This window comes from Varroa jacobsoni, unplaced genomic scaffold (genome assembly GCF_002532875.2).
Source record: "Varroa jacobsoni isolate VJ856 unplaced genomic scaffold, vjacob_1.0 scaffold_355, whole genome shotgun sequence".
NCBI lineage: Eukaryota > Metazoa > Arthropoda > Arachnida > Mesostigmata > Varroidae > Varroa > Varroa jacobsoni.
The window spans coordinates 160,793-177,795 of record NW_019213257.1 but is presented as its reverse complement, the minus strand read 5'-3'; the positions used below and the strand labels follow the sequence as shown (position 1 = coordinate 177,795).

At 36.8% G+C, this 17,003-nt stretch overlaps 3 protein-coding genes across 6 annotated transcripts; 2 read left to right on the top strand and 1 right to left on the bottom strand.

Moving 5' to 3' along the window:
- Positions 1 to 2,478: 2,478 nt before the first annotated feature.
- On the bottom strand, positions 2,479 to 10,443 carry Arl2 (ADP ribosylation factor-like 2). Of its 4 annotated transcripts, none has more exons than XM_086967979.1 (5): positions 9,279 to 10,443; positions 4,796 to 4,903; positions 4,452 to 4,552; positions 3,791 to 3,988; positions 2,479 to 3,461 (listed from the first exon to the last, which is right to left on the bottom strand). In XM_086967979.1, the coding sequence occupies exons 2-5, from the start codon at positions 4,875 to 4,877 to the stop codon at positions 3,285 to 3,287; spliced, it is 558 nt and encodes a 185-aa protein (XP_086824105.1). In that variant the 5' UTR covers positions 4,878 to 4,903; positions 9,279 to 10,443; the 3' UTR covers positions 2,479 to 3,284. The 4 variants fall into 4 exon arrangements, with proteins under 4 accessions (XP_086824105.1, XP_022687552.1, XP_022687551.1 ...); XM_022831817.2 differs by lacking the exon at positions 9,279 to 10,443 and adding an exon at positions 5,584 to 5,677; XM_022831816.2 differs by lacking the exon at positions 9,279 to 10,443 and adding an exon at positions 5,389 to 5,577.
- LOC111259660 (uncharacterized) lies at positions 6,475 to 9,510 on the top strand. Its single transcript, XM_086967986.1, has 2 exons — positions 6,475 to 7,936; positions 8,280 to 9,510. Exon 2 carries the CDS (start codon positions 8,614 to 8,616, stop codon positions 9,508 to 9,510), a length of 897 nt encoding a protein of 298 aa, XP_086824112.1. The 5' UTR covers positions 6,475 to 7,936; positions 8,280 to 8,613.
- A 1,162-nt stretch (positions 10,444 to 11,605) lies between the features above and the next one.
- On the top strand, positions 11,606 to 15,956 carry LOC111259647 (uncharacterized). The gene is made up of 5 exons (XM_022831819.2): positions 11,606 to 11,957; positions 13,281 to 13,370; positions 13,840 to 13,959; positions 14,380 to 14,497; positions 14,994 to 15,956. The coding sequence occupies exons 1-5, from the start codon at positions 11,859 to 11,861 to the stop codon at positions 15,068 to 15,070; spliced, it is 504 nt and encodes a 167-aa protein (XP_022687554.1). The 5' UTR covers positions 11,606 to 11,858; the 3' UTR covers positions 15,071 to 15,956.
- Positions 15,957 to 17,003: the final 1,047 nt, after the last annotated feature.

Below are 17,003 nucleotides of genomic sequence, written 5' to 3'. Positions count from 1 at the left end.
ATATGTCAAATATTGTTAATATGTTCAAATCGGATGTATACTATAGTTTGTTTTTGATAAGCTTCACCATCTATGAATCTAAAAATTTCTATTTTTCGGCGTTGATCGCTTTAGTTAATGTTAGCATAATTATGTAATACAATTAAGACTAGCGTGATAAACTCCGACACTAATGACTAACTACGTCTAAGATGATGAGAAAAAGGTAAACTAAAACAACCTCTGTTACATCATAAGCGATTTTGAATTTCATCTAAGTAAAATTTTCTTAGACGTACTTCCATATGAAAGCCTAAAGTGAAGAACTATGTGCCTAACGTGTGAACAAACAAAAATTTAAGCAAAAGATACTCCATATGTTTATTATAATTCTTCGGATAATATGAATATATGATAGCAGTTGCGTTTCGTCTAGGTAGCTCATGTCAACGAATGAAATCAACTAAAGTAGGAACTCTCCCATAAACTATGAAACTGAGATAAACTGTCGTAAGGTTACTTGAGGGTGTGAACATTCCTAAAATCGCGAGTTTTTTACTTTCTGATAAACATAGTGTTTTGTCGGTCACGAGCAAGATAAGCGCGGTTTCCTGGCGCCCAGTAAATAGCGTACCAAATAGCTATCATTTAAATACTGGCTAAAACTGAATCCGCGCAAATAGTAAAATAGGATAACACACTAATGAACAGGAAAACAGTAGTTCGGGTTGCTCAGTAAAAAGTGCATGTCTGAGAAGAAGCTGACCTTACTAGAAACAGTTCGATCGCACAAACGCATTGACCTGAATGGTCATACTAGCATTTCGCATTAAAACGAACTCTTAAGGGTTGCTGTCCCAAGCGTAGATGGGCAGCGTGTTAAAAAACCTGGTGTTTAACCGGATGTCTCTGCGTGACTTGTATATTGAGCCTAGGTTAGCAAATTACAGGTGAACTTGAAACACTATTTGGCATTTTTAGTGAACATCATCTACGTATGAAAATATAAAACTGTATCTGTATTTCATTATTAATACAGGTATTCAATTTTTAATCCCTTTACATCGTTATCGAAAACGTTGCGTATGTCTTAAGATGAACCTATAGCCAATTTCTAGGCGGCTAGAGAGTCAGTCTTTGAACTGCGATAAATCGATTCATAGCCATTAAATTAAGGTTAAAATTGATTAAAGAAGTTTAGAATTGAACGCTTCATCTTTAGTGCAATAATCATCTTATTTATCTGAAAACGGCAGAAGATTAAATTAATTTCGACAATTTTCAATCGAGCTGTCTTCGAACGGAAGTATCTAGTTTGAAATTAGACACACAATTACTATTATTGTTATTACCGATGGCGTATAATTAAATAGGCTCCGCTAGTTGAATATTTTCTTCATTTCTTTCCCATATGAAGAATGTGAGCAATAGAGCTACGAAGATCTTTTGTTATAAAGCTCCAGAATAAATCATAAGGCTCTTACGAATATTGAGAACTTAATAATACTTAGTATACTTTTATATTTTTAATTAATAATTAAATAAAATTTGATAATTAAAAAGTATATTTTTAATTATCAAATTTTACCCTGATATATATTTATTCCTATTGCCTATAGGATTAAAAATAATGGATATAATGCTCACCAGAGTTCTAGGCAATTCATGCAGAAAAGAGATTTAGTTTTTGTTATCAAATATACTTTTATTACCCCTAACGGAACAATATTCATAAAACTATTGCGCCATATTACCTTCGAAATAATAATGCAGTTTGTCAATCTCTGGTTGAATAATGGTGAAGAGGCTAGTTGTACCGTAAAATCTGACAAGTACATAGTTTTGTGCATCTACATTTTTGCACATTTAGCTTTTACGTATCTGTGGCGGAAAAGATTAATCCATGATTCCTTACGATCCATTTAAAAAGATAGACTTTGATCTGAATTACAGCAACAGTTTGGTAAATATTCTGGTTCGAAGAGATTTTGATTTAATCAAGCTTCGTTTAGTTACTTTGGTTGTTTTTGAGAACGTACTTATCAATGCAGATGCTAATTACACGATGCCAAACGGGAAATGTGACGTATTAAAAATGGAAGATACGAATATTACAATTTCCGAGAACTGTCTATAATGCATTTAACATAAGAGTGCTTCCCGCGCTTACCGAAACTGCTTTCTAAAAATAAAATTTATTGTCACGTGTTTTTGGCTTAATACGGGTCCCATCAATAATATTACGTAGCGCTCAGTCTTGTTGGAAAGAAAAACAGCGCAAGAGATAGGTGTGCCATAACTAATTAAATTAATTAGACTGCGGACAGGAATCTCAATTAGGGCCCTAAAAGCCGTACCGGTATCTGTCCCGCGAGGCGTAAGGCAGTTCACTGCATTTAATTAAATGTTCGATAATTTTTATCAGCGTGTACTACGTTCCGCATTCTAGTCATTCCTATTTCAAACATAACTAAAGGAAGTCTTAGAAGATAGCATGCATAATCATAATAAAATTTCTTTATTAAAATGAATATATTGAGTCCTATTGTAGGAGATTTATGTACAGGAACGTAAGTTCATCTGACTCCATGGTAATGCTCAAGAGGTTTCGAATCCACAAGAAGTGTTTTTCCTACACAGGAGACTCCTATCGGGTAGTCTTCGAGGCAAATGTATACAAATGGGATCATTATATTACCGAGATCGTCACGAGGGTCCGGGTATATTGGTCGGTAATGTCGACTACATTACAGTGATTCAATAAGCTAGATCCCCGTATCAACGGAAATGACTGACTCGGTACGAACCGGCCCTTCATATATGCTAAACAATGTTGGCTTAGATTTACTCTCTGTACAGACATGCTACATTTTCTTTCAGTCGTTAATTTACTCTATCACATTAGAGACTGCCTCTTACTGTTAATTGATCAGACAACGGTAAGCGCCATAGTTTTGAAGTTCTACATATTTTAAAAAATGTGCTACGAGCTATATCACAAGCTGTACAGTAGTACCTTAGGAACCACCGACCTTTATTCCTATCCAACGTTTAAGACAAATTAAGCTCGAAATTGATATTGCTTTTCACTCACGTCACTTGACGGCCAGCTAACGATTCATGTTACATACTTTAAGAGGTCGTTCTAATCCAACTATTGCTTTGTGTTAGCTTGGAAGGTTAATTTTGCTGTTTAAATGAATTACAACTGAATAGGTCTTCCTTCTTGTCCGGCCTCAGAAAAAGAATTTAGGCATGATTCTGTGTCCGCCTCAACATAGAAATAGGCCAAAAAATTGTCTCTCCTAATTAAGTGACAGTACCCGCGACGCAACGTCATCTAGCATCCAATCAATAGCCTGAAGAAGCGAATCCTCTGACGTAAACGCTGAACATGGAAAAACACGCCAATGATGCGAGGTTATAGACTCGAGCCGTAGATGTTCCGCTATATCCATGCAGTTCAGGGCTCCAGGTAGGTCCTGCAATAAGATAAAAAAAAAACAAACAGTTGTCTTCGTTGATACAAAAACATGTAGGTCTGAAGGCTGACAGGGCTTTAGCAGCTTTTGAACCGTATTTAGAGCACTTTTATTGGCCACTGTTGATACCATCTGATAATGACGAATGCACTGAAACCCAACATTCCCATTATTTACTTCCTTACGGTTCTTTAATTTTCACAAAGACAAATGTTTATATAGGTGTAAAACATATATGAAGATTATATTTCATATATACCATCCTACATCGAATATTCTCGACAGGAATATTAAACTACGAGACGCATACAAGGTCTTCACCACTTCACCTGCTTATTAGCCAGTACAAGCAGTGTGGCGCCAAGCAGTCGTTCATCCTGTAACAGCCCGTGCAATTCCGTAGCGCAATCGTCCAATCTTCTTCTATCAGCCGAATCCACCACCCACACAATCGAATCCGTCGATTCAAAATAGTTCCGCCAATAGCAGCGTAACGAAGTTTGACCGCCAACATCCCAAAGATTAATCTGCAAGGTTCGTCAGGGGTGATACAAATATTTACTGGATGCCCATAGAATTTATACTACAAGCATGACTTGGACAGAGAAGCCACGTAGGCCCATACGGAGTTACTGCAATAGATACGTTGATATATTTACATGCAACAATTTATGTGCCCGTGTGGAAGATACAATCACGAAAACCGGCTTACAGAATTATTATTATTAACTCTATTATTGCTACTGTATTAAACTGACTAATAAGGAATACTGTGACAGATTACAGTATTGCAAACCTCCTAAAAGCTACATACGATAGGTGAAAAGTAAGGCATTTAGCGCAAGTACTGATTAACAGAATATAAGTGGAGAAAGACATAGAATTGTTTTTCTTTAATGCCGTACAAATTCATTTTTCAATAAAGTAAAATCAGTCACCATTCAGAATCTTACAGTGCTAATTCACTTCTTCATATGAGACGTAAGCTACCTTGTAATCACGATACTCCAGTGTCGTGATGTTAAAGCCTAACGTTGCCGCAATTACGTCAAGCGGCTCTCCAAGCAGTCGTTTCGACAAAGTGGTTTTACCTAGAAGCAGGAGCAACAAGTAGACGACTGATACGATTTGTCAACAGAAATCAGCTTTAGGCGATAATTATCAATACACTTGGTCGACACGTTTTGTAGGATTCCACAGTAATCACAGTAGATCAAGTAATACCTGAATGCAGCATTCATATAATACAGAATAAATTATTTTAAATTAAGCTATCTGCAATACACGTTCTAAATTGAGAGTTCTAACGAATTTGTAATAGTTGTTCATTTTACCTGCATTATCGAGTCCTAAAACCAGAGTTCGCAATTCGTGCTCTTTTCGACGGACCTTGCGTAGAATATATAGTAAAACCATGTTGATGCTGAGAAAACGCCTTCTGTCTGTGAAGACAATTGTTATGGGCCGAGAGTGAACGTTGATATAGAACAATATACAAAAACGGGAATCTCACTTTACTAACACATTTTCGCACCAGGAAAACGCACTAGTTTTTGCAGTAGAAATCGTTCCCAAACAATAAGCTATAAAGATCTTCACTGTGCTAATTTTGTAGCTGTTTTGCCTTTTGAATGAAGCCAACTTTATTAGCGCCTAATACCTTGGACTCAAGATAGCTAGAATGTAGATACAAAGATCGTAAGTTAGAAATCAAAATTTAACTAGTATTTGTTCCCACAATACCATAATCTGAACGCCTACAAGGGAACGTGCATTGTGTAACATGTAAACCCAAGTGGGTCTTGTTTGACTCTCATTTGAAGCTGATTAAAATGATATCAATTTCACGACAATAATATCGTAATTGACTGATAATATAAAACTAATTTTCTTGTAAATACTCTAAACTACTATAATTATCACAAACACTAAGTAATGTATTCGCGCTGCTAGTCAAACGTTGTCGACTTTGACGTTGTCTAACTCAGAGAACGTTTTATATCTCACTAGCCGGCCGGTTTAACAGTTTAACCTCGAACAACGATTGGAAACAAGCTACTTCTACCACAAAAAAATACAACAAAAAAAAATACTGCTCAAATCAACAATTCAAATTTGTTACTTTGTCAGCTGGTCTAAACGAGCTAATCAACCGCTTCTCCAAACTTAGTCACAACCATCGTTTTTGAAGACTTTCCGTCGTTTAACGGCTTATTCTATGGAAGTCTGGGCGCGGGCTTGCGTAAGAGCTCACTGAGTGTATTAACCAAGGTAGGTACATATACTATGCATGTAATATATGTATATCAATCATCCGCTTTTGATAAATGTAATATATAATAATATATATATAATATATAATAATGTGCGTTTATGTGTCGTTATTAAGACTAGAAGCATTGGCCTACGTTCTCTCGTACATACAGGTACATGCAGTTAATATATATATCTACATATATATTCGTACAAAGGAGCAGGGGCCAGTATTTGAATATATATATATAACCAAAAACATTTTAGGATAAGGGTAGCAGTGTATAAAAATTCTAATTTAGTCTGAGAGTGTCTCCGTTGACGAAAGTATCAAACAAGTATGCTAGAAGTTTACATGTGTGAAAAAAGTGCAAAAAGTGAGCTTCAATAAGCTAAGAAAAACTAATCAATTATTTGTACAGAGCATTACAGATTTTTCCTAGAGGTCAGTCATATTATATAATATTTTTTAGTGGATATTTTGAATTCCAACTGTCGATGAAAGCGTTGTAAGTCTACCACACATTACCCTGACGATGCTGTATGAGGAACTTATCGTATAAATAAATGATTCGGGTTTGGCGTATGATACCGGCGTTAGGCATTGCCTTAGACATCTGGCTTTGAGCAGAAAACGAAATGTATCTATAGCTAGTTTTAAACCTAGAACAATACGCGTTCTATAGTGCAGTAGACAAACACATTACTACGGCGCTTTTCTCTGAGAAAGGGAGATCCACAAAGGAAGTGAAGGGTTGATTCAAGGCTTGGCACTTCGTGGTACTGTTAATTTCTCAAATGCAAAGTATGAGTTAACTCTAATGAGGTGGGGCGAAAAGAATCAGGAGTTTACACCTGAGCAAAGCTACAGAGAGTTGTGGGACACTGTAGATTGTCGTTAAAAAAATATTGAGCAAACTGAGGAGTACGCTTTGCTTACTACCACTTTATGTTTTAGGCTTTAAAATTCAGCAAATTTTAGTAGTCATTTTATATAATTTTTATTTTGATAATTTTATTTTAAAACCACCGCTTAGGTTTACCAACGTTCTACATTGAGGTCGTTTGAGTTGTTCATGACATCTGTAATATTCTCACAACGATGATACTTTTAACTTATAGATAAACTTGAGTAGTTATTTTTACAGTCTGATATGTATGATAAATATCATTGAGTAGTTGTAAATCTATAGACATCTATAAATTGTGGACTAGTGTGCATTTTGGCTTTCATTCAGTCACCAGGCGACCATTAAGCGCAGCAATTCAAAATTTGAAATCACTTGAATATATATATAAAACAGTGAAACCAAATGAAAAACGTAAAATGTTGACTAAAAATCAGCAACAAAAGACAGCGTAATATTATATAAAATTAAAACGACTTAGTCCAATCTGTTCAGGTATTTCCATTTTTTTTTCGGCGGGGTTTGTTGAGATCTCTTAAAAAATATGCTCAGAGAATCTTTGGGTCCATATTTTCTAAATTTAGCGTATCTGCATACGGTCCTTAACATAATGCTTAGTGATTTCTCGTCTTTTATGCAGACATCGTGCGAATTCGAATACGAAGGCAACACCAGTTAGTTTTATTATGGCAAAGCGGAAGTTGTACGGTTCTAGTTGTACGGTTTTGTAAATAATTTGCTCCGAACGAAGGTTACCTATGCAAATATATGGCTCAGTTGTTCTGCATAATGGCTACGAACGATGACAATAACAAACTGATCACAGCAAAGCGTTGAATGGAAAAAATCGAACGGATTTTCAAATCGGATGCAGGTGTGCCGGTTTTCATGTAATGTTCAGCCAAAAAAAAAGTACCCCTTGTCCCGTATTCGATTATCAAATAGACATGGTCATACAATGAGATTACTAGAACCGTAGTTATAACGGAAGACATTGCGTTTAAACGTAAATGATAAATTTTCAGTGTAACATGCTTGTCAGTATAAAAAAAATAAATGAAAAATCGGCCAGGTGTTGTATTATAGAAACAAGTTGATGCATTGGCCGATCATTTCTCCTATGACTATAAGGCCTTTGCGAAACTCTGAGCCAACGAGCTTTACCGTAACTATAGAACATGTACAGAGAAGTTGTATTTTGGGAATTCTTGCGAAGATTTCCGGTGCGAGCTATTACACTTTGCTTGCTTTCCACTCACTAAAGTCTCTCTATAAACGCTTGTAGTATGCTGGAAGAATCCAATTTAGTGTCAGGTATGATATCTGCATGCGGATAGCAATTATATTTGGCAGATTTGTTTCTATAAGATTAGATAACTGAATGCAGTATTTACGGTGTGCCTTTTAGGAATACTAACGGTAATCTTATACAGTAGTTTTGTGAACAATTTCAGAGAAAAAGAAATCTTTAATTTAGTAAGAGAATACTGGCACATGCATCAAGTTTTAAGCACAACAAGCAAGAAATAGACACGAAATTATGTACAGTTGTATTCTAACAATGTCTCTGCCTTGTTTACTAGCCAATACTTTCTTGGATTAGACCATAGTCGTCAATTTTTGGTGTTGTATACAATGCAATGCATTTTTCTTTCAGGCGCAGTTGTCCTTACCAGTATGCTCACTGAAAGCAGAAAAAATGGCGTTTTTAATTGAATAGTCAGATCTCATATGTTGTCCAGAAACTACTTAATCTATCGGGCCGCCCATCAAACACATCAGCTATTGTTCCGAGAAGCTTCTCTTAATCAAGGGAGTTTCAACTCTCTCATCACCCTTACTCGACATGTGGCGCTTGCATCGCCAAAACTAACGTTAAAAATTGCATCTCATAGCGCCTCTAGGTTCTTTCAAGCGCCTTCAACTGGCGCAAGAGTCGAGCTTTTGCACGGTGTATCTGTGAATTCGTCTTGACCGTCGTCCGTAGCAGAATGGTCTTGGATAAAATGGCTCTTATTATGAAGTTTGTAATTTTTGCGATATTGCTCATATCCGTTGTCATAACTCGATCAAAGGCTGTCGCTACTGACGAACTTGAGGAGCCGGAACAATCAACGTGGTATCTGCCCTCGTGGGATCAGACAATGCAGCTCACAAGGTTTTTAGTCGACGCAATGGTAAAATCATCTGTACAAGAGCAGCAGAACCAAGAACCAGTACTCGACACAGGCATTCCTATAAGTTTACTGCCACTTCAACCGCAGCAAGAAGAGAATGTCGACGACGATTTGCTGAAACGATCACAGAATCTTGTGACTCAGCAGAACTACTTGCAGCTGGCGCCCCAGCAACACCAGACGGCTGAACAGGAAGAGCCTGTGACGTTACAGCAATCTACTGCTCAGTCGGCTACACGACAGCAGGTTCAGCCACAAACTCGGTCCCAGAGCGGGTTCCAACCAGCAACCCAACGACCGATCGTACGAAAACCCGTGATTCGGCCAACGATGACACCAGCTCTTACATTAACGACAGGACCAGCGTCAGCTCTGGCCTCGATGTTCGTCTCCTGGATGTTCGGCTCACAGCAACAAGAGCAGTTAGACCCTGCAACAAATTCGGCTTTACCAGCGAACTCCGTCAGTGATGTTCTTACCAACGCGGCTAGGGATCCAGCTGTTCGTTCGGTCGCCCAGAAGATAATCGGTGATCTGGCCTCGGTCTACCTCCGGCCACAGTCATCAACACCGATGAAACAAGCCCCTGTTGATGATTGGGGTATAACGGACACTTCTAGTGGGGGACACAATGAAAGCACTGAGCCCGCCGATGCCGCGATTCCACCTACGGAGACGAAAGCAGGCGGATGGGGCAGCTGGTTTGGTTAGAGATGTGATATTTGATAGTATGTGTATATTGTAGGTAAACGTGAGTGGAGGGCTGTTGACAAATTTCGCACACCCCGGAAACTGCAGCACGATATTGGCGTTCAAGAGCAAGTTAAACGTATCTCTACAAATAAGATTTTTTACTCATATAGTAAGCAAATAATACACAAAATTATAATTATTATATTATTCATTCTAACAATTCTTCCCTTTGTTATGGTTCAACATAATTTTTCACAAACTTGCATCGTTGACCCGTTCGGCACTCCATATAGCCAATCGTTCTATGCTGCATAAAAGCCTCTATTTAGTAAATTTTCGTACTATCGTACAGTATTTGTAATCAGCTTCAATGCGTTTCTTTGTAATATAGATAGATATTGGAAAAAGTCCCATGGGACTTTCGTGTGGTACAATCAACTTCAATGAATCATGATCTTTATAGTAAGTAGGTAGAATCGTATTGCAAAGTTTCAGAACATGTCTTGAAAGCCTATAAGGTCATCTTTATGTATTTTGTACTGAATCGCCTAGTATACTTGTGCAGATCTCACTTAGAAGGCAACTTTAACATAATGAAAGTAATAATAATGATTCATACAATCTTATTCTTTTATGATGTGTACTTTATGGAGCATCGTATTTTCAAAAGTATTATTTAGCAAACTATCTATTATTGTACAGTATTTGCAACATGTTCTAACACGCTCTAATATCACTACTATTCATGATACTGTAGTAAGATATTCAACGTTTAAATAAACTGTCTAATTATGTGGATTATGTCATCTATGTTTTGTTGTGACTACGGCTTCTGATTCAATTGGACATATATTTTTGTTCCAAATCGTAAACGATGTTAGCTATTTACTCGCAGCTGGCCAACACTTCATTCAAGTCGTATGATACTTCATCTTCGTAACGATCCCCATTAAGTCGACCACCTTGAAATGTGTGATTTTTACATATATATACATATATATATATATATATATATATACATACATATGGGTAAATAGTGGTGTTGTAATTATATATTCAGATTCTATATACACCAACTGCTCGGGCTACACAGAAATATATAGATATTGTGGTACTGAGCAAACTTTTCTAACCGAACTGCTGAGCTGTTCAGTTAGTGCTAAGTCAATTTAATAGTAGCGTATAATCGACACTGGAGATACAAGTTAAAGTATAAAATCTTATGTCAATCTTATTAAGCGGCTACGTTTAGGGATATGTAAAACTTTCGGTGGAATTGACAACACGCAAAAACTGTTTAGATTGTTACGGAGTCCTTAGTAGATGCTGCGGTAACTCTGTTCATGCTATATTCTGCATATTTTATTTGCCTTATTTTGTGAGAGGTGTACACAGTTCCATGAAATTTTCTAGCAAAATAAAGTAACTATGTTGGAAAACTGTAACGCAGAGGCCGAGATCTCATTGTATCGACCCCTTATTGGAAGATGGTTTATCTACACTGTTACTGCTAAGACCTAGTTTTCAATAGTGTTAACATCTGCAGGAAGTATTTATCCAAGTCACTGAGATTTTTGGGACGACCAAAGAGGTCTCGCAAAAGTAAGTTAAAAATTTTTTTTGTTGTTGTTTAGCGCTGGATTTTACCCGTCTACGCACGCTTGCACCACAATTTTATATGAAGTATTAACGAAGCCATCAGCTACATCGAAAGTGTCATCAATATATATATATATATATATTCCTCGGATTCCTTAATATTATAATTCGGACATAATTTAAACATTAAATTTAATTACTGATCAGGCTACATTCACTACATATCACGAATTCATTTTCCGTCCAGGCATTGTCGTATGCAGAACTGTAGATAAATACATTTTAAGTACGACATTGAATAGTAAACTTGAATCATATGCTACTCCTCTTTTGAGGATTAAATGCTCATTTTAAATAACAGCAGATATCAAAAGGCCAAAAAAAGCTATGTTCACAACACGAGTGAGCCACTTTCGTTAGCAACAGCTATAGCAAAAAGGGTATTGCAGTAACCTACGAGAGTAGTGGTCCAATGATCTGCGGATTAGGACTTCTCCTTTCCGTCGATTAGTGTCGGGGCAGATCGTTCACTACGAACTGTTGCCAAACACACTTACGTGGCAGAATCGAGTATTTTTCGATTTGATGTTTTTTTTTTCTTACCTCTCCACGTGGTTAGCAAGAATCAAAAGCGCTTCACAAGCAGATCGATCCAAGTGTTAGTGACGCGTCGCACTAATGCGCAATAGGAACAATCAAACCTACTGCGAACCTTTGTGGTAGAACGAAGTTTAAAACCGTCTGTCACTGATTGCCAGTTGTTTGAGATGGCCGAAGTTGATCCAAAAAAAGCGACATCTATTTACGAGTTTACTGTAAAGAACATCGATGGGGATGAAGTTAAGCTTGATAAATACAGGGGAAAGGTCAGTGAACTATTATTACACAGCCTGTTCACTCACTGCATTAAGAAGAAAGTATACAAATGAATAAAAACATTCTAAATTAGTAGAATAATACAGCAATAATACATAGTGAAACTAAGGTAAAGTCAAACTTCTTTGAGCAGTCCGTAAGATTCGCTGGGTTTTTGTTAATTCCTTATTGTAAACAAGACATTCTCTCGGACCATAACTGAATGAAATTCTTAAACGGTAATGACGAACAGTAGCAATTAATAGGAACCGTACGGTTATTTTTATAGGAGTTGAGACTCTTACGCTGGGCCGTCGATTTGACAGGGGAGACATACCAAAGTATAGCTAGCCTTCAATTGTTTGTATAAAAAGTCGAATTACTTTAATATAAGCACTTTTCGAAGCCAGTAACGTGGTTTTAATAATGGCCTAAATGCATTTAGTTGGTAGTGTGCAGTTTACGGGAAAAACTGTAACGATCAGGGATTTTCTCGATTTTGCTAAATATAATTTGTTTTTATCAAAGTATTCCACATGCGTTTTGGAAATAACAGTGGTATATAAAAAGCTGTCATCTCATAATTATATGCTTTCAGCATTTTTTAGTTTGAACCAAAATGGCAGTCCGTCATCCGATTCAATGCCCACCAGCAGTAAAAAACACGAACAGAACCTGCTCGGTCAAATCGAGGACTAACGCACACACACGAAAAGTCAACTAGTTAAACTAACTAATTTACCTATCTAATTATCGTAACAAGAGCATTATTGTATTAGTAAAAATATTTCCTAATCAAAATCGACATAAATTTCTTCGCACGGAGAATCACGTAGATGGCGTTGCTTTAGCATACTTGACTGATTCCATATTAGTGAGCCTGATTATTATATTAGAGACCTAGGTTATTCTACCAAAACATCCAGTTAATAACGATACCCTTAGCGGCGATGTTAACCAACCGAATTCAGATCAATTAGAAATTATGACTACTCAATGGGCTTACTCAGTGACTTTTATGCAACATTTAACAACTCAAAGAACGCTCATCGCTTCTTTCGAATTTACGAGTGGCTTCTTTGGGACACTTATTTGCCTTCAAGATCGTTGTTTAATAGTAAAGGAATAGCCTTAGAATGCACTATATTGAATCCATAAACAATTATTAAATATTTTTAATGGACAGTTAAATTAGGAAAATATCAAGCTTGCACGAAAGGGGTGAGTTCGAAAAACCACATTCACTATGAACGCGTAATACGACAAACTTTACTGTACTGCTGACTCATCATCACCGGTATAATAATGAAATCGTTATTATTTTTGTCTTGCAGGTCGTACTTATCGTAAACGTCGCGTCGAAGTGCGGCTATACCGGACAATATGAAGGCCTTGAGAAGTTACACCAGAAGTACAAGGACCGAGTAGGTTATTGTACTGTGCTCCAATACCGACTCTTATCTGAAGTTTTGTAGGATTGTTCAAACGAGATTTATTTGCTAGACATCGCATATGATAACGAGTGATGACTACGAATCGGTTTGCTCGATTATCATCGTATCTGTGGTTGACTGATCTATTTCTGGTGAACGACAATTTTTAAAAAAGATATTTTATGTCTGCGATCATCATGATTTATATGCCGACGTAGTGTATATATAGTGTTCTGTTTCACTTTCAATCAGTGACCGTACGTATGCGAGGAATACCCGATTTTTTTTTATCAACAGATTACACAAACTTATGTATGAACCAGTGTTTGTAGCTCGGTGTAAGAAGAGAAACTCGCAGGACTGCATTGTCGATTGTATCGTACGGCGCGTGCGGCGCAGAATTAGGGAGTCTTTAGATAAATTAAGAATTTTAATATGATTAATCTCTAATTCATTTTAGGGCTTCGCTATTCTCGGCTTTCCGTGCAATCAGTTTAAATCACAGGAGCCCGGAAATGAACGAGAAATCAAAGAATTCTGCTCATTGAAGTATAACGTCACGTTCGACATGTTCAAAAAGGTGAAAAGGCATTTGAATGAGATCATATGATTTAATAGCACCAATATTATGAGCCGTATAAAGCTAGACTGGGGTATCTGTTCCGCGGTAAGATTCAAACGTGGTGACGAATTATGATGAAACTAAGTCGCCTTACGTGCCGTTTTGAGCTGGAGTTGCTTCGCGAATAAAGGCGCCTCGATAGAATTATCCCTTCGTAACAGCGCCGACAGTCAAGTACTGTTCCTAGAAGCGTTTAAAGATAGATTTGAAGACGACATTTGTAACATTTACTAAATGTGGCTCATCGTTTATGTAACGGCTTGTTGGTCAATAAATGTCCATGCATTACAAATTACTAGTTTTTACACATGGATTGTATGCGTGAAAATAGTTTATATGCATTACAATAGTAATTAATATGTGATGCGTTTGTTGCAGATTAACGTGAACGGCTCGCACGCAGAACCACTTTGGGTGTATCTAAAAAAAGAGCAGCATGGCTTTCTTATCGATGCCATAAAGTGGAACTTCACCAAATTTCTTATCAATAAAGAAGGTTGTTTTATTATCTGGAATAGAGCACAGATGGATTTGCATTTTTATACTTCTCTCCTTTTGTCTCTCCTTTTATTACGAATTTCCTCGAAATTCGGATCGGGTCATGCTTTTCAGTTAATGATATCCTGTTTAATTGAATAACGTGGCATTTACACATGATTTTATCACTATGGGCGATGTCGCCAACAGTAAGCTAAGGTTAGGGATTACGTTCTTCGTTAGACTATAGGCAGTACCCTACTGACATTGAATCTGCACACATGAAATAGCACGCAAAACTCCAGGTGTCAGCGCTTATTGTCATTAAGATTTTCTTTTTTGCTGAAGTAGTTCTCAAATGATATACACGATATTTCATATCTCAAGGCTGACCAAGAGTAAACATAAACTATTGTACGCACCTATTTCACTGTGTATGCATCTGCGTTACTGCTGTTCGTTACAAGAGAAAAGCATAGAAACAGTCGATCGTTTTGTCTGTGTTTTTGTTTCAGGCAAACCGGTTAAGCGATTCTCGCCTGCAGATGAACCGGTTACTCTGGAAGCAGATATCGAAGCTTTGTTCGCTTAAGTGGCGAGCGAATCACAGAGTTAGCAACGGGCTCATCGTGAATGCTACAAGACACTTCTACCTCGATCGGGTTGAAAATAGCAAACAAATCTAAGAAAATGAAGATGTGACTATTCATTGATAGAAACGAGCGAAAAGGCGCACTTTTTTATCAAGGCTGCAAGAAAGGGGTTCGATGCTGACAGCAAAAAAAGATAGTGCGGTAGAAATTCTGAACAAAATAGATTGGACGAACGAAAATTCGTAGAGCTGGTTGTTGCCTCAGACAGTGCAATCGATAGATAACTCCATTTAGATTCAATGTCGAATAGAAAGTGCTCAAACATTTGAAATAGAGTATACGAACTTAATTGAATGACAGTAACATATTTAGTCAGTGCAAAACGATATCCAGTCCGTCTTATCGCAAAGCATGCGATAACGGCACTGGCGGACGTTTTGAGTCACACGGCAGAGGCCTTGCGGTAATTTACCAATTCGTAACTAAAACGTTTGAAAATGAAAAGTATAACTATTTATGGCATGCTATTATGAATGGAAATCCAGGGACCTTTTTCCGTGCAATAAATTAAACATTTTTTACAGAACAATAGATTTTGCCATAATCTTGTGGGGTTAATTTGTTTGTAGTGTGTTTAATTGTCGTATGTATCACTTAAAAGTGTTCCGTGAACACGTCAGCCAAATTACTTAGTCCATAACTACATGGATTCTATTGATGGAATTATTTAACAGTGATTCATTTTTTTAATCATATCAAGTCCGTGAGCTTGAAGCTCTATGAAAACAAATATCCCACCACTAGATACGAATCCACGGCATATCGAAACAGTTTATCAACAAATGTAGCCACGTCTGCAAAATAAACAACTATTCACAGCATAAATTCGTATAATTAATTATATGAAAAAATAATTTTTATGAGATTAAACAAGGTCTGTAGAAGAACAGCACAAAAGATATACTTTTTTTCCCGGTTTTAGCTATCCAAAGACATGCTCTGGCTTTCGCAATGACTACTCAGTGATGATGACTGCTATTTGAACGCTATCTAAACATAATTCAGATCGGCTTTTCATCTACAAATTTGGCGAACTCGAAAAATCATAAAGAGCAGAAACTAATAATTCGTCGCTAACACAAAGCGCATAGAATTTTTGTAGCAATCGATTTTCAATTCTTAAATTACATTCTCAAACACTGGTTTCTGACGACTGACCCAATTATAATTCCAATTCCTTTCATCTTAGAGATGTGTCTTTTCGTTGCTGGAAATAGGGCAATTAATGCGCTAAACGAGCTCGAACTAAAAGAATAAATTCTTTGTTTAGGTTTTCTGGCACTATGAGTATTCCGAGAATCGAAAGTATCGCCTTTAGGGAAAAGACCCGTTTATTGAACTATCATATACTAGTCCGATTTACCTAATCAAGTTTTGCCCAGATTTCGACTACATTCGTAGGTTTTTTAAAGTAGGTTGTATATTTCTTTTAAATATTAAATGTATGTGGTCCGGTTGAGGCTAGAACGAACGAGGCATGCAGACTTCTGTAACAATTACTTCTCGAAGCTTTACTTATTATTCTAATGAAGCATTTTTTTAGATTCGCGAAAACTTAAGTCTCAAATTGGAGTTCAAAAACATATATCATGCACAAAAAGGAAGAATTCCTCACTTTAAAAATGGTTTTGGAATTAGTAAGAATTTATACAATACAAAGATTGTAGGAAACGATATAGAAATTACTCTTTGATGTGCCAATTATCTTCTAATCAATTATATTGGTTTGGTAAAAAAAGATTTATTGTTTTTAAGCCAAAATACTAATTATCAACCAAATACGTGCCAATTTGACGCGTGACGTTTTGCTATTTTTCTGGTTAGACCTTTCTATCATCATTGTGGAACTTCTGTGATCTCCAAGCAAAAATT

What these genes read in the sequence shown, in the direction of transcription:
- Arl2 (XM_086967979.1), bottom strand. Translation starts at nt 4,877, where the DNA reads ATGGTTTTACTATATATTCTACGCAAGGTCCGTCGAAAAGAGCACGAA. An exon ending in TGGAGTATCGTGATTACAAG is followed by an intron (nt 3,989 to 4,451) that starts GTAGCTTACGTC and finishes CGAACCTTGCAG; the next exon opens with ATTAATCTTTGGGATGTTGG. An exon ending in TTGTACTGGCTAATAAGCAG is followed by an intron (nt 3,462 to 3,790) that starts GTGAAGTGGTGA and finishes ATCTTATTGCAG; the next exon opens with GACCTACCTGGAGCCCTGAA.
- LOC111259660 (XM_086967986.1), top strand. Translation starts at nt 8,614, where the DNA reads ATGGTCTTGGATAAAATGGCTCTTATTATGAAGTTTGTAATTTTTGCG.
- LOC111259647 (XM_022831819.2), top strand. Translation starts at nt 11,859, where the DNA reads ATGGCCGAAGTTGATCCAAAAAAAGCGACATCTATTTACGAGTTTACT. An exon ending in TTGATAAATACAGGGGAAAG is followed by an intron (nt 11,958 to 13,280) that starts GTCAGTGAACTA and finishes TTTGTCTTGCAG; the next exon opens with GTCGTACTTATCGTAAACGT. An exon ending in ACCAGAAGTACAAGGACCGA is followed by an intron (nt 13,371 to 13,839) that starts GTAGGTTATTGT and finishes AATTCATTTTAG; the next exon opens with GGCTTCGCTATTCTCGGCTT.